This window comes from Lithobates pipiens, unplaced genomic scaffold (assembly GCF_037356315.1).
Source record: "Lithobates pipiens isolate NorthernLeopardFrog02 unplaced genomic scaffold, aLitPip1_a1.2 Scaffold_16, whole genome shotgun sequence".
Classification (NCBI taxonomy): domain Eukaryota; kingdom Metazoa; phylum Chordata; class Amphibia; order Anura; family Ranidae; genus Lithobates; species Lithobates pipiens.
The window spans coordinates 364,059,155-364,086,965 of NW_027507748.1; the positions used below are offsets into that span (position 1 = coordinate 364,059,155).

General features: G+C 43.3%; 2 protein-coding genes across 6 annotated transcripts in view; one reads left to right on the forward strand and one right to left on the reverse strand.

Annotated features, from left to right (window-relative positions):
* RBBP4 (RB binding protein 4, chromatin remodeling factor) overlaps positions 1–10,516 on the forward strand; it is a 29,919-nt gene extending 19,403 nt beyond the window's left edge. The window contains exons 6-12 of one of the 2 annotated variants that reach the window (XM_077482013.1): positions 12–172; positions 1,909–2,035; positions 6,762–6,838; positions 6,937–7,017; positions 8,405–8,462; positions 8,566–8,676; positions 9,832–10,516. In XM_077482013.1, the coding sequence (XP_077338139.1) occupies positions 12–172; positions 1,909–2,035; positions 6,762–6,838; positions 6,937–7,017; positions 8,405–8,462; positions 8,566–8,676; positions 9,832–9,897 (681 nt within the window). In that variant the 3' untranslated portion in view covers positions 9,898–10,516. Of the gene's footprint in view, positions 1–11; positions 173–1,908; positions 2,036–6,761; positions 6,840–6,936; positions 7,018–8,404; positions 8,463–8,565; positions 8,677–9,831 lie in introns of both variants that reach the window. The other variant, XM_077482015.1, reaches the window with a different exon arrangement.
* Positions 10,139–27,811, reverse strand: part of SYNC (syncoilin, intermediate filament protein) — a 35,213-nt gene continuing 17,540 nt past the window's right edge. For all 4 annotated transcript variants that reach the window (XM_077482019.1, XM_077482017.1, XM_077482018.1 and 1 more), the window contains exon 4: positions 10,139–10,930. In XM_077482019.1, the coding sequence (XP_077338145.1) occupies positions 10,876–10,930 (55 nt within the window). In that variant the 3' untranslated portion in view covers positions 10,139–10,875. The remainder of the gene's footprint in view (positions 10,931–27,811) is intronic.

Here is a 27,811-nt window from a genome sequence, read left to right on the forward strand (position 1 = left end):
ATTTTCTACAGACTATTTGCCTATGGGATATCAGTGCAGTCCCCAAGGAAGGAAAAGTTGTAGATGCCAAGACCATCTTCACAGGACATACTGCAGTGGTGGAAGATGTTTCCTGGCACTTACTACATGAGTCTTTGTTTGGATCAGTGGCAGATGACCAGAAGCTCATGATGTGAGTCTTCCTGATGATCATAAAAATGTCTTTAAAAACTATGTAAACCTAAAGTGGTGTGTGGGGTGTTTTTGTTGTGTGGTGTGTTTTATTTTTTTTTTTTTTTTTTTTTTTTTTTTTTTTTTTTCATACCCCACTATACACTTTTTTTTTTTACTTGACTGGTTTCTTAGATGGAAATTTTGCCAGTAACAGCACTTTCTTGCACAGACTGGCAATGTAAATCTGCTGGCAGCAGTGTTTTTTTTTTTTTTTTTTTGCTGCATTCAATTGGCCACTGAAATGCTTGTGGTTCTTTCCTTGCCTACTTGATTGGGCAGCCAACTCGATACAGGTCAACAGCCAACTAATGGAGCTTACTTTCAGCTTGGCTTTCCTTTTCAGCGCAACCTAGAGCTGCACAATTCTGGCCAAAATGAGAATCACAATTTTTATTCTAAGAAAAAAGAAAAATTTGTGATTCTCACGACGTAAAACCTTTCACATTATACAAAAAAATTGGGCTGACTTTACTGGTGTGTTTTTACTTTAATGGAAAAAAATGTTTTCTTTAAAAAAAATAATAATTTGCATTTGAAAGACCCCTGCGCAGTGTGTGTGTGTGTGTGTGTGTGTAGATTCTAAGTAATTTTCTAGCAAAAGATGATTTTCACTTGAAACCAACAAATGGCAGAAAAAAGGTTTCCTCATACACTAGTCTATTCCTTTGACAAATTGTAACAATGTTTACGCTTGTTTCCACTGCTAAGGAATGTTGTGATTCTTGGCAGACTGCCTGTGTTTTTTTTTTTTTTTTTCTTTTGATAGGTGTGGCTTCAGAAGAGCAGGGCAAATTCTTTGCATAGCAAGAATCGTGAAACGCTTTTGTCAAGATCGCAACAGGGAAAAAATTGCGATAACGATTCTTGGCGATTAATCGCGCAGCTCTAGAGCAACCTAATTAAAGAGGAAGTAAACCCTGATGGGCTTACTTCCTCTTTGATTCCCTGCAAAGGTAAAGCATAATGGACTACTATGCATTGCATAGTAGTCCATTATGTGTCACTTACCTGACACAGGAGCCAACGAGGTCACCGCTGTCCCCTGAAGTCCGGAGCCTCCATCTTCTTGGTGGGTCTCGCTGCTCCGGCGCTGTGATTTGTTGGAGCCGCAATGACGTCACTCCCGCGCACAGGAGGTACCGTTGTCTACGGCATGTGCCGTAGAAGGCGGTGCCTGTCTTTCGCAAATCTCCTAAACTGTGTAGGTTTAGGAGATATTTCTTGGACCTACAGGTAAGCCTTAATCTAGGCTTACCTGTAGGTCAAAGTGGTTTGTAAGGGTTTACAACCACTTTAAACGGGTTCTAAAAAAAAAAAATACATTTTAGGATCTCCTGAAAAAAGTTTGCCATTGTTTTAAAGCCTCTTGGTTTTGATTTGAGACCATTGGACCTGTTCATGATTGGGTGCCAAAAGGCACCCAATGTCTTCTGTCAAACTAATGTAACAGAAGATTCTGAAATGTATTGTGTTTTAGCAGTGTACTAGTTTTGCTTATGTTTTAGGGTGGTGCCATTTTGGTTTTAAACCTTTTTACTGAGCTGACATAACTCTAGCATAGAGTGGGCAACGCCATTTTGGAAATTACCATGTATGCATGGTTTTGGAACCAAAACTAACTGAACAGTTTCTAATGCAGGTACTTTTTTTGTGGTTGGCTATAACGGTATGATTTGGTTCTTTTTGTATTTCTAGATGGGATACCCGGTCCAACAACACATCAAAGCCTAGCCATTCTGTAGATGCTCACACAGCAGAAGTCAACTGCCTTTCTTTCAATCCCTACAGTGAATTTATCTTGGCCACTGGGTCAGCAGACAAGGTAAATAAACTTTAATCTTTACATGTACAGTTATAGATTTTTTTTTTTTTCATAGAAGGCAACAACTTTGTCTAAAGCCAGCCATTGATCTATCTTCTAATTGTATTGGGGTTAAACTGTAGTAGTTGCAAATTTAGATGTCCTCTATTTTGTGTGCCAAAAGACCTTGAAATGTTAAACCGCTAAATACAAAGCACCACTGTGATTGTCTAAGTACTGTTTTTAGTTTCTCCCATAAAACTAACTTGCAGGTTAATGGGCTTCCATTCCAAATTTACACTTGGTGCTTGTATAACTGATGGTTACATAAATGGTAAACATATTACTGTGGCTCTATATTTTACTATTTCCTTGCTGTTTAAATGCACGAAACCAGTACTGTATGGTGGACTGTGATATCCCCGCCCCCTCCTGGCAATCCATGAACACAATTTTACTAGTTTTAACTTTTTTTTTTCTTTTTTTTTTAAAGTACATAAATACGGCATTTAAAAACTTGTGGGATGAGGTGATGTTGAACATCCCACCCCATTTAGCCTATGCTAGTTTTAAAACATAACAATGTTTGACTGCTTTCTCTTTTTAAGCAATTTTACTTCATATCACCCTTTATGATTTCTGGTTTGTTCAGCACAGTACAGCAACCAGCACTTTTAAAGTGCTTTAAAGAGATCCTCCAACCAACTTGCAAAATTTGCAGATAAAGGAATGGGAAAATATGTTATTTTACAAGGTTACTTGCTGTGTGTTTGGGTTTTTTTTTTTTTGCTTGCAATGTGTTTAATTTGTTATGGCCATTGTTTCCTCCATGTCCCCAATGGTTTCAACTGCACTTAGCCATTCCTTGTGTGGGTAGTTTCCAATGGCAAGGTAGCAATATGCCTTTTTTAACTAGCTAGAAAAATGAAAATCTACTAGTTCCCTAGCGCTGCTCCTTGCGCATTATATTCCTTGCTTTCTAAAAGTGTCTAATTATTCACTGTGCTGACTTAACTTGCCTTGCCTCATCTATCCATGTAGCTGCCAGTGGCAGATCAAAGGGGAGTATTAGAGTCCTGGTGCTCAACATCCGGCCCCTTGGCACTTTGTGTGGGGCTTGGGGGGGCCCTGCAGACACTAATTTTGTTTCCCCTATTGCCTTGGTATATCAGTGATTTCTAACAGTCTTGGGTAGTGTCTCCAGTCTGTCTTCCTGAAGTATGCTGACATTCTCCAACTCCTATAGCATGTTCAGTCTCTGACCAGCTCTTTTATCGTGTCTGCAGTCTGACTATATCCAGTGGTGTCTGCTTTTGCTGACACTGCATGTTATGTATGGCACTTCAGTGATGTTGAAGCCCTTATCAAGAAGGTTGACACCACCAATATAGTGTCACTTGAGCTGAGCTCTGAGTCTGCTGGGGCGTCTGATGTCGCACATCCAAGAATTTCGTGTCCAGCCACTTATCTTGGGGCTTTTAGATGTCTACACAAGGGAGACCTTTTACAAGTAAATACTATGCTTAAAATATGTTCATATGTACATCCATTTTATGGAAGGCCGAGTGCAGCCGAAAGCCGCCGAGAGCCACAGGACATCCGCTCTGTATCTCGGCGGTGCCATTTTTAAACAGCAAAGACACTGACAAGGCTGCAAATGACTCTGACAAGGCTGCATTAATGGGCATTTAAATTTTAAGTTTTTTATTTATTTATTCCCCCCACCCTTAAACTTCCCTCCAAAAAAAAATGTTGATTTTAAATTCCCTCCTAAACTTGGGGTGCGTGTTATACACCGATAAATGCTGTGTGTGTGGTTTATTGCACAAAGCTTTGTTTAAAGCGGTAGTAAAGTGTGTTTTTTTTTTTTTTTTTTTTTTTTTTATGTAACCCTTTGAGCCAGCACCTCCCAGCCCTTTAAGGGGTTTTTAGATGCTGAGGGTTGGGCTTATTACCATGTGACCACCATGATTGGCTATCACGTGATTGGAAAGCTCCTGATCGTAATTATCAATCGGGAGCTTTCCGTTAACCGCTAGTAACTGTGCTGAGGAGCACGCAGGGTGCGTGCTTTTGGCAAAGCTATATGTATTAGACTCTGGTATGGGCCGCTCGGCCAAGAGGTTTAAAAAATAAACCCCCCCCCCCCCCGGCACATTTATTGCATAATGTGCTTGTATAGTAATCGATTTAATACATCAGAGAAAACCCCTGAAATATTCCCAGCATCCCAAAAATAGTTAAACAAGAGGACAACATTTGTACTATTGAATTCTAGTATCAATGATTGGTGCCCTTTTTAACGTCCCAGTTCTTGGGGGTAGCAAACTTGTTTTGTTTCCCTAATGTGCCAGTATGCAACGTATACTAGCATGTTAAAGGAGTTGTAAAGTCTCGATTTTTTTTTTTCCCCTTAATGCATTCTGTGCTGCAGCAGCCCCACTTTTTCTGACCTGAACCCGATCGGTACAGCATCGAACGAGCCCAGCGGCTCCAGCCACTGTCTCTGATTATCATTGGATAGATTGATAGCAGCAGGAACCATTTGCTCCCACTGCTGTCAATCAAATCCAGTGACATGGAGTGTGCCTGCACAAGTGCCCCCATTTAAAGCGGCTCTCTGTGGGGGCCCTGGATGAAGAGGGACAAGGTGTGTGGCTGTAGGACCCCAGAAAAGGATTGGGCCCGCTCCTGTGCAAAACCCTTGCACAGAGCAGTTAAGTATGACAGGTTAGTTGTGTGTGTGTGTGTGCTATATATTACTGTGTGTATGTATGGAGAGAGGGAGATCTAGGGCTGAAACAACTAATCGATTATGAACTTAATCGATTACCATTTTCATAATCGATTAATCGGCCAGTAACATAATGGGGTTAAACCTAAAATGAGCCCTTTATAGTACAAAAATATAATCACTACTGTAAATATTACACTCGCTGTTCTACAGTAAAAAAATGAACCCCTTCCAGTAGTGATCATCTGCTTTTTATTTTTATTTTTTTTTAAATTATATAAAGGGCTAATTTTTAGTTTTTTTAACCCCATTATGTTACTAAACGTCTTATGCCACGTACACACGATCGGAAATCTCATCGGGGAAAAAGCTCTGGTTTTCCCAACGGAATTCGGCTCAAGCTGTCTTGCCTACACACGGTCATACCAAATTCTGATCATTTAGAACGCGGTGACGTACAACATGTACGACGGGACTAGAAAAAGGAAGTTCAATAGCCAGTAGCCAATAGCTTCCGTCTCGTAGTTGAATCTGAGCATGCGTGATTTTTTGGCGTGTCGGAATTCCATACACACAATCAGAATTTCCGATGGAAAGTTTTTCTGTTGGGAAAATTGAGGACATGCTATAAATTTTTGGCTGGCGGGAATTCGGACAGCTAAATTCCGATGGAGCATACACGCGGTCGTATTTTCCGATGAAAAGGTCTCATCTGTCTTTTTCTGGCCGGAATTCCGACTGTGTACGCGGCATAAGGCCTCGTTCAAATCTATATATTTATTGGTGCTTTTTGCAGAAACGCACTACAGTTCATTTACATGGTTTCCTATGGGACACGTTCATATTTGTGCTTTTTTTTCAGCCGCTGCATATTTGGAAAAGGTCGGGGACTTTTAACGCAAAACTATTTTTTTTTTTTTTTTGGTTGAATGGAGAAGCTGCAGAAAAGAACGTAATGCAATTTGTGTTTTTTAATCTGCCCAAAAAAAAAGCAAAAAAACGCAAATTGCAGTAAAATTACATGCTCAAAAATCAAAGCGCACAGCAAAAAGCACCGCAGAAACAGATCAAAAGCAAAAACTGCATAGGTGTGTACTGAGCCTTATGCTGGCCTCACCGATCAATTTTCAGGTGAGAATATTCAGATGAAAAATCTTTGTACATTCGCTGAATGAAAGAATTTTGTTTGAAATTTTCATTTCTGAACAAAAACCACATACACTGTCTGAAAATTCCTTTGACCGAGAAGTTTTCTATTTCCAAATTTTCCCGTCACTATGGTTGAAAATGAACATCAATTTGACCCACTTTTTTTCTTTTTTTTTTAAAGTTATTAATCGAAACCATAATCGGCCAACTAATCGATTATGAAAATAATCGTTCGTTTCAGCCCTAGATAGATCCCTCCATTGACAGGGCTTCCATCTTCACTCGGTCTTCCTTTTGGGTTTACGAGCTTTGGCTGGTGATGCCAATCCTGGATTGACAGCACATTAAGTGCGCCCTCAATTCAGCGCAGTTCACATGCACCAGTGATGTCACCGGCTGCAGAAATTGAAAATCTCTCCCGAACGGGTGTATATTTTAGAAGATATTCATTGTACGTACAGCTAAGCCTTAAATGCTTGCCTGTAGGTACAAGTGGTCAAGCAGTTTTACTACCACTTTAACCGAACGTACAGAGACGGCTGTAGCCCTGATATGTAGCAGTTAACTTTTCTGAGTGTTGAAAGAAACCGGTGTCTGTCCTCTTAAAATCTGACCCATTTATTTATTTTTTAACAGAAATGTGGGAGGGGGGGAATGCAGTGGAGGGGAAATCAAGTTGGTTATTTGCATTGCTGACCAGGAACAAATATGCAGATCTTATCTTGCATGCCTTTTTGAATTGGTCAGTGGCGTTTTCTTAAGGTAAAGGGACGGTCATTCATTTTATTTTTTGACATATTGGACACTGTAGCCATGCATTCCATTGTATCTATTTTTCTTACCATAATTTCTCTTCATCTGTAGACTGTTGCTTTGTGGGATCTGCGTAATCTTAAGCTAAAATTGCATTCCTTCGAATCTCATAAGGATGAGATTTTCCAGGTATGGGCCTTACATCTCATTTTTTTTATGACAAGTAGGTTTTTTCTGATGGTGCATAGGTAACTGCGGCATGCCTTATGAAAATGTGTATATTGTTGCAGGTACAATGGTCTCCACATAATGAAACTATACTGGCATCCAGTGGCACTGACCGACGACTGAATGTTTGGGATTTAAGGTATATTCAATGGAGACCTAATCAGTCTAATATTATCTTAATCTGTAAGGAAAATGGAATCATTCTAGTTTCTTCTACACTTCATTAAAATTTGCCAATTAACTTGCATTATTGTTGTACGAAAGGTGTGCAGTCTTACTGAATGTTTTCCTTTCCCTGGGGTTAGAAGGGCTGCAGTATTTAATTGGCTTTGGCTTGAAGGAATTTATTTTATTTTTTTCCAAAACAACAAATATACTTACCTGCTTTGTGTAATGGTATTGCACAAAGCACCCTGAAACTCCCCTTCTGGGGTCACCCACCGACACTCTAGACTCCTTATGTGTGCCCCCCCCCATTTAGCAAGCCGCTTGTTATATCGGTAGCCACCTGTGGTATTGAGTCCAAGTCGAGCTGTGTGCTTCTATTGACATACATATCGCAACCCAGTCCCGCTCTCTGTTCACTGGATTTGATTGAAAGCAGCAGGAGCCATGCTTCTGTAAGCAGAGAGGAGAGAGCTGCTGCAGATGGGCACATCACTGGATGGAGATTAGTAAGTACATAAGTGTGAGAGAGAGAGGGGGAGTAATGGGACTCTTCCTCTTCTTTTTTTTTTTTTTTTTTTTTTTTTTTTTTCTCAGGGAATGCATTAACATGTCTAGCCTTTAGAACCACTTGAATGGTATTGTCTTGGAAAGAAACTAACAATGCAGCTATTAGCAGATTCTTATAAATGTTAATTTCCTCACGCTTGCTGTTTCTTTACTGTTAGTCGCACTGCTTTGTGTTTTTAATACAGGTGCATTAATGTTTCTACCAGAGTCTGAGATGTTCACAGTTAATGATTGATTAATAATTAATTAATCACAGTTAATGATTCACAGACATACATTTGTTTTATAGGATGATCCTTGAATTGGCAAAAGTATTTATAGGAACTATTATCAAAGCACAACATTTACCCATAAAGAAATCAATATGAATAGCTTCATACACATGTTTAGATATATTACTTTGCAGAAATTTGATTATATATATCAAACTTTGGATTGCTTACTTTGGATGGCACAAGAATACCTTGAGCTTGGACTAAAACAACCTATAAAATCTTAGCGGCATCAAGAAGCTGGGATTGTTCAAACGTTTGTGTAATGGCTTCCAGTGTTCATATATATGATTAGTACCAAGTAGATAAAAAAAGTTTTTATGTTCTGAAGATCTGATGTCTGTCTTATTTAGCCTTACAGAAAGATCAACACTACAGCCCAATGTTTAGATCTTTTTCAAATCCTTTAGTAACTCCACATCTTTGTGGGTGGTATCACAAGTTGATTAGGGTCTTTCATTTTTATTCTTGTGCAAATCAAAGTTATAAAGCCTCACCAATATTCTCCTCCTTTTTTAGCAAAATTGGAGAGGAGCAGTCCCCAGAGGATGCAGAAGATGGTCCACCAGAACTATTGGTTAGTGTGTATTTTGTGAGTTTGGAATCAGTTTGGTTTTTTGTTTTTGTTCTTGTATGTATTGACGTGTGTGGTGTTTTTTTGTTTTTTTTTTCTTCTTTAGTTTATTCATGGAGGACATACAGCAAAAATTTCTGACTTCTCATGGAATCCAAATGAACCCTGGGTGATCTGCTCTGTTTCTGAAGATAATATTATGCAAGTCTGGCAGATGGTGAGTTGCAAAGTCCTGTAAAGGTTTTCTACAAACACTGATAACCTTTGGAAATTTCAAGCATTTGTGAAGATATAGGTGTAATATGTTACTAATAAGCACCTGCCTGTATTTCATTTCATTTTGACAGCGAGTGGGGATCTTCCCGTACCTGCTGTCGCAACTCAAAAACGGCATGGCCTTGCAGGGCTCTGGCCATGTCATTTTATTCAGTTTCTCATAGATGCACTACAATTGCCATTTCAATCAACTGTGAGGGTGCTAATGAGCACTCTTGTAGTTCATGGATTCTTCCTGCAGTACAGTAACTGTCTGCCGAAATGGGTGGTACAGGTAGGTGGCTGACTGAGGGTTTGCAGGATCCTGACATCGCAATCTGATTATCGGTGAAATGTTTTACAGGCTGAAGTGTAAAAGTAATTTAACTTATACATGTTTCCCCCAGCCCCCTTTCCTGCATAAAGATGTGCATTTATTTTTTGCATAGTAAGGCACACGAATTGTTTGGTCAGCTATATAAATGATAAAGGTGCAAATGAGGTGTAAACACTCAACGCATTCACCAAAATTGAGCTAGGTGCAAGGGCCATGTCACCAGCATGCATGTGCAGTGGTCGCATCATTGGTGGCTAAAGTAAGTAGACTTCACACCAGAAGATGTGAATATGTCAGCGCTAGATAAGGGAAAAACCAGAAGTCTGTCATGAGGCTGGCAAGTTTTTAGTTTCACTTAAATATTTATATTACGCATATAATGAAAAACAAACTGTTTTAAAGTGTAAATTTACCAAGTACATTTTTCTAGGGGGGTGTGTGTGTGTGTGTGTGTGTGTGTGTGTGTGTGTGTGTGTGTGTTTTTTTTATTGCTTGGATTTCCTCTTTCACCACAAGAAACAGCAGGGATGGGGGGGGCAAAAACTCCTCTGTGACACAAACTGTAGTAAACACTTGAGAGGTTCTGACCATTCTGTCCAAAGCTAGCTTTAATGGTAGCACAGCTGGGTTGTTTTAGTCAGCTGTACATTGATAAAATTAGTGAACATCATGGGCTACCATTTTTTTGTTTAATTTCTATTACATTCTTGATTGCTTGAATAATGGTTACTTGTGCCAACATTATAGTGTGCCCTGATGTCTTCTGAATGTTTTCTTTAGGCTGAGAACATCTACAATGATGAAGACACGGAGGGTGGTGTGGATCCTGAGGGCCAGGGATCCTAGACATGTCTCTCTTCCCCTGGTGCAATGTTGTGATGTCTCACCAGATCAATCTCTGTATGCAGCACTTGGACATTGATAACTTCTTGTGCTTAAAAAGTGCAAGCTGACTCCATATCTCCATCACCTAAACTTGCTTTTATTCATCTTAGTAAAACAGTCCCCTCCGTTTTATTTTATATATAAATATTTTATATAAGAATGCGATTTTAACAATGCGTCCATTACAAGAGTGGTTTTAAACAAACAAAGCAAGAAAAGGATAAATGGCATCAGTTGTGTGACACCATACCTTCAAGTGCAACTGTCATTTTTGGAGTCTTGGACCAAGCTGCTTCATGCAAACATTCCTTATATTTTTCCACTGGAAAAGTCAACTGCTTCTATTACAATCATGGACATCTTCCCAACAGTTTCCCTCCCCCTGTATTGTTGCATTTTTATTTGAAGTATGTATTGTAAATTAGAATTGTCATCAACTGTTTAGTTGTGCTTAACAGTTTAAAGGGAAGAGCACTAATATCCCTTTTATTTGTGTTTATTTGGCTGTATGTGCTGCACATTTTTCAATGTGGTGGATGAGCACCTCACATAAAATAAATAGCTTGTTTGTTTTTCTACATTTCTTTGCACTATAACCTTGAGGTGTAACTAGGGTGTATGTAGTAATATAATGCTGCTGCTAAAAAAAATTAAAATTGGATGTTTAGACCACAACGTAATACCTACATGAGCACGTTCTTATGAAATTTTGAAAACCAGATATGACAGGGTATCAATAGTCCTACATGGTGCACCTTACTGTACAATTAACACAAGTTCCAAAATGTAATCCCACATTTCTTTTTCTCCTTACTGGTGATGTGCCTTTTGTGGCAGTCATTTCAGAGAAAGTACCTTCTTCACATATTTTGCGTCAGTCGCCACATAATGCTGAATCTGAATTGATTATTTAAGCATGTCCACTTGGTTGGATGGCAGTCACTCCTTTTTTGTCACAGATTTGAAAATCTGTCCATATATTTCAAGATATCCCCTGAAAAAGTAAAGCATTGCTGTAGTTCAAGTTACAAACCAAGAAACTGGAAATGCGTTGAATAATTGACAAAAAAATGTATACAGTAATTTGTGTGATCTTGCAAGTTAACATAAAATCTACTTGTTTCCAAGACGTTGACCACCTAACTTAAAAGGGTTGTAAAGTTTGTTTTTCAACCCTCGAACTTGTCCAATGGGGATGTGCTGTCTCTCTAACTGCGTTTCTTGGTTGTTGATTGGATTTGATTGATAGCAGTGCAGCCATGTGCTCCTGCTGCTGTCAATCTAACCAGTGACCGGGGGGGGCCAGAAGGTGGTGTTATAAACCTATGGTCAAGATTAATGAGGCTGTGTCCGTCAATGAACTTCAGAGAAAAGGATTTTACGGTGAACACAAAACTCCTATTTTTACAGTAGTGACACATTGGGCTCCCAAACATGGAATTTCAGTGCCAGAAATACTGTTTTTTCCTTTGAACCCATTGTTTCCACACTACAGTTGGTGATTCACTGAAGGTTCCTTTGCTGCCAAGCCTTATGGATCTTCCACCCAGGATAAGTACCCCCTTTTTATTTTTTGTTTTCGTTCCATCAGAGTTCAATGGGGTTATATGTCGAGACATCAGAGCCTTGGTCTACAGCTCTAGTTAAGTCTTTTAGCTGTGGAGATTTGGTGCATTTTAAGAAGAAATTCCTATTGCCTTAATATATAATTTTTTTTTTTTTTTTTTTTATTATCCACTTCTAGACCAGCATACTGGTAACGGGGGTTTATTATTATTTATTTATTTTTTTGAGCTGGCGGTCGGCTTTCTAACTGTGAACTAGCTGCTGGATTGCTTTTACAAGCAGTGGTAGGGGACATCCCCTTCTGCAGCTTTCTTGGGCTTTCCCATCCCACCGGGAGGACTGAGTGAGCACCTGGCACACCAAGACCCGTTATTGGCTCTTGGTTATGTTAACCCAGAAACAATGACCTGACATCACTCTTGGTTTACCTAGCTGTCAATGGTGCCATTTAAAAAAAAATAAAAAGCATTTGAAAACATTGATCTTGGTGTTTTTGAATGCTTTTAAGGGCAGAGGAGGGATTTGGGGTCTTATAGACTCCAGCTTTCTCCATAAAAAGTACCTGACACGTGCCTATTTCTGTCACAAGAATGTTTACATTACTGGTGACAGCAATAGTGTAAAAAAATAATAGTTAAATGTACAGTGCAGCAAATTTCAAGTCTTGCCACATATTCTCAATTGGATTTAGGTCTGGGCTTTGACTGGGCTATTCTAACACATGAATATGCTTTTATCTAAACCAGGGGTCTCAAACTGGTGGCCCTCCAGCTGTTGTACTACAAATCCCTGAGGCATTGCAAGGCTGACAGTTACAAGCATGACTCCCACAGACAGGCATGCTGGGACTTGTAGTTTTACAACAGTTAGTGCGCCGACCATTTTGAGACTCCTGCTGTAAACCATTCCATTGTATCTCTGGTTGTATGTTTAGGGTTGTCCTGCTGGCAGGTGAACCTCTGCCTCGTTAGCGTACATCAATGAAGGAGAAAAATTACCTATTTGCAAAATTTATTAACCACTTGGAGTTCCCCTTAATTATTATTATTTTTATTTTTTAAGTCAGCAGCTACAAATACTGCAGCTGCTGACTTTTAATAATCGGACACTTACCTGTCCCAGGGTCCAGCAATGCCGGGGAACGAAGCCCTGCTTGTTCCCCTCCTCCGCCGTGATTGGCCGCGCGGTCATCTGGGACCTGTCACGTGTCCCAGATGACTGATGGGAGGGAGGCGGCAGAGCTGAGCCCTTCCTGCGCCAAGGGGAAGTGATGTCACCAGCCCAGGCACTGAAGGAGGCAAACTATGAGGGACCCCCCTAGCAAAAGGCATTTAGAGGTGAGTAAAAAAAAAAATTCCAATTTTTTTTTTTTTTTTTTTTTAGGAATTTTGATGAATTTTTTTTAATGTGCAACACCACTTTAAGGACTGGCCTCCTTTTGAGATATTGGTGTTTACAAGTTTAAAACGGTTTTCCTTATATTCACCGACTGACACAGCTTCTCTTTAGACCATTGGGTTGTTATGCCACCTTCAGGAGAAGACTAGGCATTACATGTTAACATGTAATAATAAAACTAGAACTTTCTAGTTCTGCCCCAGGGCCGCTCCCTTAGGTAACCCCTCAGCATGCTACTGCAGCCTTGGTTTTATTTTGCCTATTTAAGACGATCCGTCATTTTGTTTTAATTTTTTTTCTTCCCCCTGCAGAAGCTTGGCTTTTTGCGCAAGATGATAGATCCTGTCATCTGCTATCGAAGGCCGGCTGGGTGACAGGCTGGATACCCTTTATCCTTTGTAGTCTCCCCAACCTGCGCTAAGCCAGCCACGATGAAACCTCAGCTCCAGAGGTGGTTGTGAGCTTTTATACTCTGGGGCGCACATATGACCAGGCTACTGATGTCTGCGTCGCCGGGGGCCAACAGCCACCCTGTACTGATCTGAGAGTCGCTCTGTAATGCAATATCTCCCAGTTCTTCAGGACTGGTAAGTACATCTCTACCTGCCTCAGTGGAGCTGGGCATTCCCTGGGAGGTTGATTCGGGGGTCCCTCACCTCCCTCCTTCCCTGTGGGGAATGCTGCATGTGGCTGCTGAGCAGTGTGTCTGTAAAGGGGTGAGGTGCCTGTGTCCCTTGTAGCGCTGAACACCGCCATTTGTTTCAGCTCTGTCCCTCATGGTTTCAGCATCGGCGGCCATCTTAGGCATGGGTAAGGGAAGGCATGCTCTCTTGGGGTTTGGTGGCCATTTTCCCTGTAATATGTCCTTTTATACTGGATGCCAGCGGCCATTTTCTAGAAGCCTAGACACATTTTTCAGCTTTCTCTAGTGGCAGCAGGTGTCCGTGTTTTATGTCCTTATACTGGACATCCATTTCCTTTGAGCCTGAGCACATTGCAGAGCGGCTTCAGGGCCATTAGCAGCAACTTCCACTGACAGCTGATTCCTCTGCACTTGGGAGCCAACAGAGACCCGAGGCACTACTTGCTGGATAGCGCAGAACCTTTCAGGGTGGTGAGTCCTGCGGAAAAAAGACCCACAACCAGCAGCAGTAAGGAGGGTGGAACTGTCGCTGTCCTAAGCCCTTCGGGTGGCAGACAGGGTGGGGTCAGCATGGCTTCAGAAACTGGTGTTTCTTCCCCCGAAATACAGGCAATTGAACCGGTTCACCTGTGGAATGCGCAGTGCCCTTGGGCGCCTTGTCGGCGGTCCTCAATTCGATCATTGCCAACATGGCGGCGGTGTGTGGGCGCAAGGTGTGAAAAAGCAGCCCCTGTCCTCTGGGGAGAGCTCTGACGCAGACTCGGGCCCTGCTGAGGCTGGTGACCCGCCTGCTCTGTCGTTTCAGATGACGCTGACCTGGACCGTGAGGATGAGTCCGGGTCTGTGCGCGACAGTGCATGTTGGAGCACTTATCACATCTGTGCGTGATAGATTCAGGAGCCAGCAGATCCCTCTGCTGATGTAGCGGTCCCTTTTGGGTCCCGTAAGCCATCCATTCACCTAAGGTGTTCCCGTATCTGACTTATTTTGACAAGTTCATTTACAAGTAATGGGGTCGACCGCAACGGACCTTTTCGGTCCCCAAATACATGGCGGAGCGTTTGTCCTTTTTTTTTTTTTTTTTTTTTTTTTTTTTTTGAGGAGAGCCTTCTCAAAGTGGTCAGCTCCTCCGGTCGTGGACCCCTAGTATCCAGGTTAAGCAAAGTAACCACAATCCCGGTAGAGGGGACTCCTGCATTTAAAGATCCCACGGACAGGAAGGCGGAGGCAGTGGCTCATTCCTTGTTTATGGTTGTGGGGTCAACCATGCGACCAGTACTGGCATCCGCACTTGTGTCGGAGACACTAACTTAGAGTGGGCAAAACTGTTGCACGGCGATTTGGGAGACCAGAAGGCTTCTCCTGTCTGCGTGGAACTAGCAGACCAACTAGTGCATGGCCTTAAGTACGTTTGTGACGTGGCCCTGGATACCCTCCCTCTGTTATCCAGGGCTTCAGTGTTGGCAGTGATGCTGAGGCGCCTGATTTGGTTGAAATGGTGGTTTGCTGACCAGGCATCCAAAAAGCCCTGATGGATCTTCCCTTCCTTGGCAACCGGCTCTTTGGAGCCTCTTTGGATGGCACTTGTAGTAAGAGTACTCTACTCCCACAGCCCAGGAAGGCTAAGGAGCCACACCATAGGCAAGGGCCTTTTTCCTCTCACAAACTGCTTTTTTTGTCTGCCCGGAGCTTCGGCTAAACGTCCCCAGGACGACCATGAAAGGACAGAAATATCCCTGGCACCACAAGCCTGTGAACAAAAGTGCTACTGCATGAAGGTTTGCCCCCACCCATGACTCGGGTGGGGGGTTCGCCTTCGGGAGTTTGCAGCCCGGTGGTCCTCTCAACTGTCAGACCAATGGGTCTGTGATCTGATTTTCTATGGCTACAAGATAGAGTTCCTCTCTTGGCCGCAAAACAGATTCTTTCCCTCCAACATACCTGTTCTCCCAGCTCGCCGGGAGGCCCTCTTGGGGGGCAGTAAGGGACCTGCTGAATCGCGGGGCGATTGTACCTGTTCCGGAATGTTTCCAAGGGTTCTACTCAAACCTGTTTGGACGTACCCCTTCCTTCTTGGGAACTACAATCTTGGATCTAAAAGCCCTCAATCACTTTGTGAAAATGTAGAGGTTCTGAATGGAATCAGTTCGCTCAGTAGTAGCTGCACTCCATCAAGGGGACTCCCTGGCGTCCTTAGACATCCAGGTTGCGTACCTGCACATACCCATATGCCTCCAGCATCAAAAGTTTCTGCGATTGCAGTCGGGGAAGCCCACTACCGGTTTGTGGCTCTCCCTTTTGGTTTGGTATCAGCCCCCCCCCCCCCCCCGGGATCGCGATCGTGGGTTACCTAGACCATCTCCTCCTGACAGCTTCTTCCGCCTCAGAGTTAGAAGAGGATGTGGTGATCACCATGCTGACCCTGCAAGAATTTGGGTGGCTGTTGAGCCTCAAAAAGTCTGTGATAGTACCGACTCAGCATTTGGAGTATCTAGGCTTGCTGCTGGACTCCAGGGAAGCAAGAGCGTTTCTCCCTTCAGACAAGCTGCAGACTCTCAGAGCCGCGCATGTGAGTCCTGGGACTCATGGTGGCCTCCTTCGAGGCAGTACCATATGCCCAGTGCCACACCAGAGTCCTGCAGAAGGAGATCTTGACAAAGTGGGACAAATCTCCATTGTCCCTGGATCAACAGATCCAGGTGAGCCAGTAGTCAGGGGTTCCCTGATCTGGAGACTGAGGTCCCCGGTGCTTCAGTCAGGGAAGTCGTTCCTACTTCTGATGAAATGGACGGTGATCACAACGGACGCCAGCTTATTCGGCTGGGGTGGAGTGATGGGAATTCAGTCGACTCAGGGCCTCTGGTCGAAGGAGGAATTCAAGCTACCGATCAATCTGCTCGAACTGCAAGGGAGTCCAATCAGGATCCAGTCAGACAACGCCACTGCTGTGGCATACGTCCGGTAGCTCACATTCTTCGGTGGGCAGAGCGATTTGTACCGGCCCTGACGGCCATTTACATCTCGGGTGTGGAAAACTGGCAGGCGGACTGTCTTAAGTCGTCAGATGCTGGACCCAGGAGAATGGGCGTTGCATCCGGTGGTGTTCAGGCTACTGTGCCTGCAGTGGGGCACACCAGACGTGGATTTTCTGGCCTCCCATCTCAATCGGAAGATGCCGAGATTTGTGTCCAGGACAAGAGATCCATGGGCAGACGCGTCAGAAGTGCTGGTGGCTCTGTGAGATCAGTACCAGCTGATCTACGCTTTTCCTCCACTGAATCTGTTACCACATCTGCTTCGCAGAGTGAAAGCCGAGTGGATCCCAGTAATACTGGTTGCCCCAGATTGGCTTCAGCGTCCTTGGTACGCAGACCTAGTGCGCCTGGTGGCAGACGCTCCCTGACGACTGCCGTTGCGAGAGGACCTTCTGTCTCAAGGTCCGATTCTCCATCCTGCTTTACCATCGCTGGCTTTAACGGTATGGCTATTGAGAGCCAGGTGTTGAGGAACTGGGGTCTGTCGGACTCTGTGATCCCATCTATTTTGAGAGCATGGAAATCTTCTCAGAAGATATATCTTTGTACCTGGAATGCCTACATCTCCATGTGTGAGGAGGAAGGATGGCATCCGCGCTCCTTTTCTATATCCGGGATCCTGCTGTTTCTTCAGCAAGGGGTGAACCAGAATTTGTCGTTAAGCACCATTAAAGGACAAATATCAGCTTTGGCTGTCCTTTTTCAGCGACCTCTGGCGTCTCACTCTCTAGTGAGTACTTTTGCTCAAGGGGTGCGACATGTAGTTCCTCCGGTGCGTCCACCGTTACCCCCTTGGGATCTGAACCTGGTATTTATCGGCGCTTCAAAAACCGCCATTTCAAAATATCAGAGATTCCCCTGTTGACTCTTTCCCAGAAAGCGGTCTTTCTAGTGGCCATCACATCAGCCAGGAGGGTTTTGGAACTGGCGGCCTTGTCCTGCAAGTTGCTCTATCTGGTTATCCACAAGGATAAGGTGGTGTTGCGTCCGCAACCGTCTTTTCTGCCGAAGGTAGTCTCGGCGTTTCACATCAATGAGGAAATTGTGTTACCATCTGTGACCTAAGCCGACACATCCTAAGGAGGTGGCCCTTCATGCTTTGGATGTGGTTTGGGCTCTGAAGGTGTATTTGTCTGCCACGGCTCCCTTCTGGAAGTCAGACTCCCTGTTTGTTTCGGTGGCTGGTCCAAAGTAAGGCATGGTGGTCTCGTCGGCCACCATTTTCAGGTGGATCAGACCGATTATATTACAAGCCTACGCCTTGAAGGGGCAGGTGCCCCCCCTTTCCAGTCACGACCCACTCCATGAGGGCAATCGGAACGTCTTGGGCCTTCTGACATCAAGCGGTTGTCACTCATGTGTGTAAAGCGGCAACCTGGTCGTCTGTCCACACGTTTACAGAGTTCTACAAGGTAGAGGTCAGTGCACCGTGGCATAACAACCCAATGGTATAAAGAGAGAAGCTGTGTCAGTCGGTGAATTACAGAGAAAAGGATTTTATGGTGAGTACAAAAAAAATCCTATTTTTTTTTTTTTGCTAGAAAATTACTTAGAACCCCCAAACATATACTGTGGTTTTTGTTTTATCTAACACCCTAGAGCAGGGGTGCTCAACCTGTGGCTCTCCAGCTGTTGTGGAACTACAAGTCCCATGAGGCATAGCAAGACTCGACAGCCACAAGCATGACACCCAGAGGCAAATCTGCCGCAGAGATCACCATTATTGTAAACATGACTGGCTCCTGAAGAGATGGATACCTTGGTTGTGGCAGCAGCTGCTTCTGTTATCGAGAGATCCATCTTCAAAGTGCCAACGTATATGTACAGGAGTCGGTGCGCAAGGGGTTAACAATATAAAACAGGTTTTTATTTTATTTTTTTAAACAAAAATGAAAAACCCGGAGGTGATCAAATTTCTCGTGCTTGCTTCAGTCAACAGTAAATCTTCCTTTTTACAATTGCACCCTTTGTGTAGGATCTTAACAATATAAAATGGAAAATTGACTCCGTTTGCATAATTTTCCTTTCCCAGTGCTTATCCATGGCAGTGTACCTGTGATGGAGTACTCCCTCAGATCCAGTGAATAGCATGAAAGAAAGACAAGGATGGCCCAGCATCCTCCATATAGTGCCATGATTAGGCACCAAGAAAGGAAAATTTAATTAAGTATGACCCTATTGTGTTTTCTTGATGGCCCATGATAAATAATTAACTAGTTGACAGGGGGTTGAGGGGAGAAGAGGCTTAACAGCTTTTATTGCTGCAGTTAGAACAGGTAAGTGCTGACTGGACAGATTTTCTTCTGAACTCTGTTAGGGCGCCTGGGTCCATGGTGCTTCAGGAAGGTATGCTGGATTGACTATACCTATTCTGCAGAACTGTCTCAATGGAAACTCTGGCTCTTGCAGCCCATGATGCTACAACTGCTCGTGTAGATGAGTCCCGACCACTGAAGAAAGTTCCATACCCTTCACACCCTTTGGATCAGCTTCATAATTTAGGATGCAATTGTTCTAGTAGATGCTTCCTTCTGCTCTTGCCCAAAGGAATGATAAATAGCCTGTTTCATGTTCTAAAGGCCGCTGCGGCTTCTAGATAGACCCGGCCCGTACGATTCAGGGAATGTCCAATTCTTTTAAGGAGCCTGTCAGATGCTTTTGATTCCCCACAGTGTACACCCCAGCCCTGTCTGCTGGCATGTGATGCAAGTATGGTCCATGTGACAGGACCTAAAGGGCAGGTCTTTGATAGAACTCTTGGTGCACCAGAGAAGGCTTTTGCACATGGTAAGTGATAATTTGATCAGCTGTGTCAAGTGCAGGGCCAATGAGTCCATGGCACTAAGGGTAAGTATGTAGACATTATCTCTATTAAGCACAAACACTAGGTGGCTGATCAGGAATAGCACATCATCACTTTCTGTTATGCTTGTTTTTTTTTGGGGGAGGTAATGATACTGATCCTCTGGAGGTATCAAACATTGTTCCCAGGTATACCATCTGTTGAGTTGGGAACAACTGGCTCTTTTCTGGTGGATCAACCAACCAGATGAAACCTTTACATTGGCCTTATTGGGATATGTCTGCTGGACTGGAAAGCGAGCTTAGAGTAGAATGTCATTGAGGTAATGATACACTTGAAGACCTTTCTCTACACTTGAAGACCTTTCTCGCAAGAGTGCCAGTATTTTTATGAAAACTCTCGGGCAGGTACACAGGTCCAAGGCAGACTCTGAAATTGGAGATGGACTTGATCTACTGTGAGCCTAAGGTATTCTGAAGTGCTAGAAGAATGTGCACATGCATATAAGCTTTCTGGAGGTCTATTGAGATCATCCACTCCCCCGGCTGCACTGTCTGTAATAGTTTGCAATTATATCATTTTTAAGCTCTCAAGATAAAGCGGCTCAATCTTTTTGAGTCTATTACAGGGTGTTACCCTCCATTTTTCTTTTGGACCAAGAACAAAGTCAAGTAAAATCCTGTAAATCTTTTTCAAGGAGGCCATTGTGATAGGTTGTAGAAAGACTACGAATTGGCAGAGAATCATTGCTTATTGCGGAATTCTTGGAATTTCTGTATGGGTGAAGGAATCGTGGGGTGGCACATGCAAGAAAGTCCACAACTAGCCATAGCTTAGGGGTCTTGACCTATCCAGACTGATGTTAAATGTTTCAATCTGGCATTAACCAGGAGTATTTGGGCAGGCCTTATGGTAAAAGGATTTTGGTGAATGCTGGAGAGCAGCGTGGGTTCTTTATATGCTTTAAAGAAGGTTTCCTGTGTATTTCTCCACGTCCATTTGAAATCCTTGCCTTGACAAAGCTTTTGTTTTGCAGCAAAAGGCCTAATTTGCCCCCATTATTCTAGAAATAGTGGTTTGTAATTTTCTCATTAAATAGTATTTTGTGCCAATTCTGTTTGGATGCAATGTCAGCTGCCTAGGTTTTCAGCCATAGCAAATTCTGGTTGAGCATCAAATAGGATTGATCACTGCCTTCCCTATAATATAAGCTGACAGTTTCAGCTCCTCCAATGTCTTGATAATATCCTTAGGGCCATCTTGGAAAAAAGCTGACTCAACATTTTTCTATGCAGCTCCAGCTGTTTGATAAGCTTTTTTTTTTTTAAGGTCGTCAATGCATCTGTCAAGAAGATCTTTAAAAGATGCTAAGTCCTCCATAGATAATGTTATGTTCTTAGCCAATTGCATTACTGCAGCATCAACCACTGATGGAGTGTCCAGAGATGTTATATCTGCTTCAGCCAGTGGGTACAATTTGTTAAGGCGGTTCAGAGAGAACCTATTCTTTCTCTTACATTCCTCTGCTATGAGCTCTTTGATCTCCCCCCTAAGAAGGAAAAAAAAAGAACTGACTTTGAGGAACGGGAAGGGTTTTTCCTCCCACCCAATTGTTTCCTTAACCGCTTGAACTTAAGGTTCCACAAGCGCAAGACTGAAACTGGATGGTTCTGATTACTCTGCAGCATTCAAACATTGTTCTTCAGGAAGTTCTCTGGGGGGGTTGAAGAACCAGATGGAGAAGTGAAGCGCTGGTTGAGACAGGGTAGAGTCCCCTTTCTGAGGGATTTGAGCTAATAAATGTGAGGCTATCGTGGCTACCAACTCGGAAAAGGAGTTCTTGGCAACGTGTTTGAGCAAGACCCCTACCAGCTGCCTCTCCAGCTCCCAACTTATTTGCTAACAGTAGGGTTTCACAGAATAAACATTTTTTTTTTGCCTCTGAAGAAGAGGAAGAGTGATGACATCTTTCAAATCTGACCCCTTGGACTTCCTGGAGTGCACAGGGCTGAAAACACAAGAAAAGTAGCCATCATTAGGTTACTCTTTTACATCACCTGAATTTGCCTATTTGTAAGTCCCTTACCTAGAGAGCAATAGAGGATCTTGCATATGTGGCGAATGACTCATGGTGAACATGCAGCAGAAAGAGCAGCTGAGGAACAGACAACAGACTTAGTAAAAAGAGCAAAGAAAAGTAGCTCCAGAGAGAGAGGTTCCAACCGGAAACAACTGCGGAACTTAGATATACTAGCAGTGGTGAAAAATATACAAGCTACATACAGACGGTGTACCTGTAGCCTGGAGTGCCAGAAAAAAAAACTAACAGCATAGATACAAAAGGCACCAGAATTTAAAATCTGTTCTGAAACCTTCAATATTTGGAATATTCAAGATGGCTGCTGGATCAACTGGCCTCATCGTGAATGCATGACGAGCAGCCACCATAATCCTGCTCCTAGGTTTAGAGAGTCTGAGAACCAACGAATGAATAGTACAGACAGTGCCCTGGAATCACAGCAAGACTGCACATGAAGTACGGCAACCAGTCACCGTTGTCTTTGATTCCTAAAATGGACAGCTAAACAGTTGCCTTGACAGAATATAGCAAGCAGAACTTGTAAGAAAAGAAAGCTAGCTGTACTGCCTTCCCAGTCCTGGCCACAGTATCAGCAAAGAGGTACTCACCGAGGCCTAGATGCAGAGAGCATGGCTGTTGCGACTCATCGCACACCACCCCTGGAGGTGATACAGGGAGTGGGTTGCACCAAGAGGCACAAGCCTCCAACGGGATACCCGACTTGTGTGAAGGTCTGTAAGAGGGCTCGTGCAGGATGGACCGGACTAGAAGGTAAGTAGCAAGCAGGTCTGTAAAATAGGTAAGGAAAGTCCAGAAACAGGCCGAGGGTCAAACACAGGTAATCAGTCCAGGAGCCAGCAAGACTAAGTGCAGAAGACAGAGGGTAATCCAGAGGCAGGCTGAGGGTCAAACACAGGTAATCAGTCCAGGAGCCAGCAAGGCTAAGTGCAGAAGAGAATCCGGAGGCAGGCTTGGGGTCAAACACTGGAGAGAGCAGGAAGTCCGTTAAACAGGCCAGGGGTCAGGTCAGGAGAGAATCAGCGTAGTCTTCAGGCAATTTGGGTCACAACAGGTAGTGGTAAACAGGAAGCAGAGGAACACAGGTGAGCTGAGACAAACCAGCAACTTGTCTGTCTGCTAAGGCTCCTTTTATAGGCTGGTCAGGGGATTTGCGTTATGCCTGCGCTTGTGCGAGCGCGCCGCTCAGTAGGCCCGTGAATGCGCGAGCGCCGATCCATGGCAAATTTGTGTGCGCCAAGGCGCCGTTCTGCTGTTCCTGTGCGCAGGGAGACGGTGAGCTTGATCCAAATTACTTCCTTGATAAGCAGACACCATACATATTGCAGATAAATGCTCCAAGGGAGGAGACACTGCCTAGCTCAAAAGATCCTCAGAAGAGTTTCCCAGCCCTATTAGCGGTCCAAGGACAGTGCCTGGGAGAGGCTGAACCCAGATGGAAGTTGCACTGGGCAGAGGTAGGTACATCTGCCTCAATTGACTGAGGTATGAGGAGAAAAATAAGGGGACTCATATTTTTCTTCTATGCTATTCACTGGTCCTGAGGGGGTGGTTGAAGATGGAGCTCTATAATGCTATAGAAACACCGGGAAAATGTTTTAAGCATTTATGGGTAAACGTGGCTTGCTCAGATGCTTCCACTCAGGGGTCTATCTCTGCCTCTAATGTCACACATAAGACAAACAAACTCACAATGTAGTAGTGTATCCATGTTGATAAAAAAAATAAAAAATCTTTCTGCCCTTAGTGAAAAAACAAAAGAAAGCATGCTATAATCTAACTATCTGAATACAAGATAAATTCTTAACTGGAACAAGGTATTGGTGTGCTTCTACCAACACGTGATGGTGTCAACCATATGCAAATAATATCACAAATAAATAAACCAACTTCATATAAGGCCGGGTTCACACTCTTAGAACACGACTCGTATGACTGTCATCCTACTTTGCATTGCAACATCAGCCCTACTTCCATCTGACTTGAATTAACAGGATAAGATTTTGCTCCGACTTTGAGATAGTCTGATTTGTCCTTTGACCAATGAAAACAATCCCAGTATGACATAAATTCCTTTTCCTGCTGCTGTAATCACCATGTCAGATGTCGCATGTTCGATGGTTAGGATGAGGATCTGACTTCAATGATATTGAATGGGCTGAAAAACAGACCAAAGTAGTGCAGGAACCAAAATTTTCTACAGTCAGACCGACTTGTGTCAGACCAGTTAAGAGGGCTCTCGTAGGAAACCATTGATTTGTACACGTTATGCTAAACATGCTCCCAAAGTCAAGGCGTATGTCGCATCCATGTGACATAAAAAAGCAAACAGGTGTCCTCTAGTGTCCCACACCACAAGAATCACAGCCTCTTACCGATTGTCCGTTATCTCTAAAATAAAAGAGGCATGTATTGTTAATCGAATCTCATTCCACTCAAATGGCACCCAGCCAGCAGGAACAAACAATTTGTCAACACCCCGCAAACCAGTGCATATAATCCTTAGAGATCCCATATAGCATCACACACAAGGTCCGCAGGCCGAATCTAGCCCTCCAGGTCATTTCGTTTTGCACTCGCACATCTCCTGCAGCACCATCCTCATCTCCACCCCCAGCTTATCTCAGCATTCAGCAGCAGAGAGGAGGACAGAACTCTTCTGCCAGATCCTAAGCTTCTCCGTGCAGCCGCTGAGAGGCTTGTCTCTGTCCCCCCATCTCAGCAGTCGGCAGCAGAGAGGACATGACTCCTCTTACAGATTCTGTGCAGCCGCAGCACCACCTCATCTCCACCTTTCCTGTCTGCATTCAGCAGACTCCGGCAGATGACTCCTATTCTCCACTGCTCCTCCTCCAGTCCCTGCACTTTCTGCTTCCTAGCTCCACCCCAGCTTCTGCCCAGTAGCAGCACAAAGTAAAGGGAGTGGCGCTGTAATGTAAGGTACGGTGAGGTACTCCTGACTTTTGACGGTGGGGAGCTTGCTCTGGACATCTAGTCTTACTATACAATGGGCACTTTAAGGGCAGCCATAATGCTAAAGTGACCCGCAATAAAAATGAGTTTGACTCCCCTGCCATAGAAGAACAGAGCATACTACATAGTGTAAACCTGCAGCAGCTACATCCTTTATTAGACTGACAGGTACTTACACAATGGGTTAAGAAAGAGACATGTAATGCCTCAACCTCCACAATCAAGGAGTGTGATGACGTCACCAATTAGGCCCCGTCAAACGCGTTTCATCTACAAGCGGATGTCATAAGGGAACGGGAGATAATCAGCAATGTCTACAACAGTATTTAAAGACCTCACATGCTTCATGGTCGACACATGTCAGTCACCAATGAAACCAACTACACAAATTACACCAAGAGCCTTACCGACGAAAATACAAAAAAAAACAAACAGCACCCAAATTAAACTAATAAGGTAGTCAAATTAAATACAATGTAAAAACAAGTAACTTTAACATATCCTCTAGTAGGCAAAAAAAAGGCAGCCACAGCTCACAAAGGAGCTTGCCATAGCCTGAAATAAATAAATACACTATAAAGCTGGCAAGTATACATGGCCTACGCCATCTTGTGGTTAAAAAAAAAAAGCAACTACTGCTCACAATGAAATGGGGTGCCAAGTGAACCTTGGCACCCCAGATGTTTTGGAACCACATTTCCCATGATGCTCATGCACTCTGCAGTGTAGCTGAGCATCATGGGAAATGTTGTTTAAAAACATCTGGGGGTGCCAAGGTTTGCCTTCACTGCTATAGGTTGTACCAGAGGCTATATAAAATAATCAACATATTAGGACATTTGTACTCAGTACTCATTGTAAATTGTCAGCCCAGGATATCCCAAGCACCCCCCCACTTGTATACTTCAGCTTTGTAGAGATCATAAACACAAGAGGTATGGGGCCTCAATGGACTCCAAGAAAATAATCTATTGTGAGATTCAGGAAGTGACATCCAAGACTTCGGGACATCTCAGAGCAGCCAATTTAAGGGTGGACAACACAGTTGCAAACACTAATCAGCAAAAACAAAAGAAAACAGGGGACTACCTTCAGCTCAAAAAAACATCATAAAGGACCTTTTGCCTGCTGCTGGCACCAGATGACGTCTGAACATCCGCCTGGTAGATCCTTGCAAATATGAAAAACAATAGCCTGATGACACAAAGACATTTACAGATCTAGTAGAGTGTACATTAACAGGAAAGGGGAGAACCTGATCCTTGAGATGATAAGATTGAATATTGATCTGCCTGAGCAACCTAGAGATGGTTGAACGAGAGCACAGCATACACTGTGCTTTCACTTTGGTCTAATCAGTCTGACCAGTGCCGATTTACAGTTCGGCTGAGGATCGGGGAGCTCGGTACCCCTATACTTCCGCCACTGTGCCAGGGTGAACAGAGTTCTAGAGAGGGTCTCCAATTGTAGGGGTCCTTAGAAACAAGTGTGTCTTCCACCACAATGGTGATTGCTTTGTAAAGGCAGGACCCTGCTGGATCTACATTGGCAAAAGTGAAAATTGAATTGGATTGAAAGGTTTATCTCATTGTTATTGCTATCTGAAAGTATTGATGTTGATGTAAATGATCTGGTTTCTGGGCAAGCAGCTTCTACAACCCAGAAGATCTCAATGGTCTCCTTGGCTTGTAGTAAAATGTAACAAACATTGAAATGAAAGCGCCACATCACTGCTAAGGGGTCCAGATACAACTTTATTCCTATAAAAGTCAGGGGGACAATCCAAAAAGTAGCTAACACATTTTGGGGGGGCCAAGAGAGCCCCCTTCATCAGGGCTTGATTGACAACAATATGAATAGGCTAGAAGTGAATTGGACTTTTGATGTTTAATTATTTCCAGTGTGATCGCAAGCTTATGCCTTGTCAGTAGCTGGTTTGCTACTTATTTTTCTTCTTAGATTTATTTTTCTTCAGTCAAGACTCTTCTCTTCATCACTGCATCATTGTGTCCTCGATTTACAGCTTTCCTTGCTGGTTGTCCTTGGCCTGGCTTTTGCAATGCTGCAGCCAGAACCAGCTGAACTGGATATGTGGGGATAACCTGGAAGAGACCTTTGAACACTGGTCTCTGTGTAGCCTCATTTCCAGATCCCATTTAGGTAAAAGTTAGCTGTGGAGTGCTTTCCAGGGCCAAAATCATTGGCATTCCCACAGTGCTTGCCATTTCTCTAAAGACTAAGAGAGTAGGAAGGTCGAGCCAGGCTACAGTACCACAAATACTCAGGTTGCCGGGTACCTTAATTGCCAGTTCCCACCAATTTTGCTGTGGAAAGAGGTTAATGCTATGGGATTGAGCACTGAAGTCTGATTGAGCTCTTATTTCCACCATGCAGCATCAAAAGAGGCATTTCCTTGCGATTGGTATTTATTGATCCTGCCCATTTCTGCTCTCTCACTTTGAGGCCTTTTAAAAAGAGTGACCATTAGCCTCCAATCCTGCAGATGGTATTCTATCTGTGCAGTCATCCAGCCAATGCTCTTTACTGGTTGATTGACAACTGCTCTGACCATTTAGTAGCTGAGACAAGGACTTTCTGAAAATCTAACTCAACTTTTTGCTGGACAACTTGGCCTGTTGCAGTTAGTTTGAAAAAAAATAAATCTACTAGCAGGAACAACAGGTAATAAAACTATGATAAATGGATATATAGATTTTTATTTTGCCCATAGTTTTACTTTAAACATTATTCCTCTACAAAAGTGTCTGATCTGAAGGTTTAATCAAAATAATGCATCTGAGCAAAGAATAAAATCAGGCAACTGAGTGTTGCTTGTGTTACTGCATCTTCTTACATAGCAACAGTAACTAAAATAAAATTTATACAAAATTAAAAGGTTCTCTCTTTGCCCTGGTGTCCACTGTCACCATGGGAATTAAGAGGAAACATCCAAAATTATAAGTTGTTACTGAAAGAAGAAAAGAGGAAAAATCCAATGGAGACATTTGTTCTGGGGTCAACTGTTTAGAAGAGCTTTTCCCCCACTTTGCAGAGATTTCCTCTCACTTACTGTTGTTCTCACATAACAGGAAGTAAAGGGAAATCTCCCCATGTAGACAGTATACTGTACATTAAGGGTCCAAGAGAGGGAAACAACTAAAGATCTGATTGGACAAAACAGCAAAAACTTGTGGAAGGAAAGACAGGCCTTGCAACAGGAAACACAGAAGACCAAATAAATAAAAAGATTACTCTTCATAGCCTGATCAAAAGTGTTTCCTCTGTCCTGGCAGGTCATTACCATCTGCTTATTTTTTCCTGTTACCTTCAGTGTTATGTTTCCGCTACCTTGTTGAATC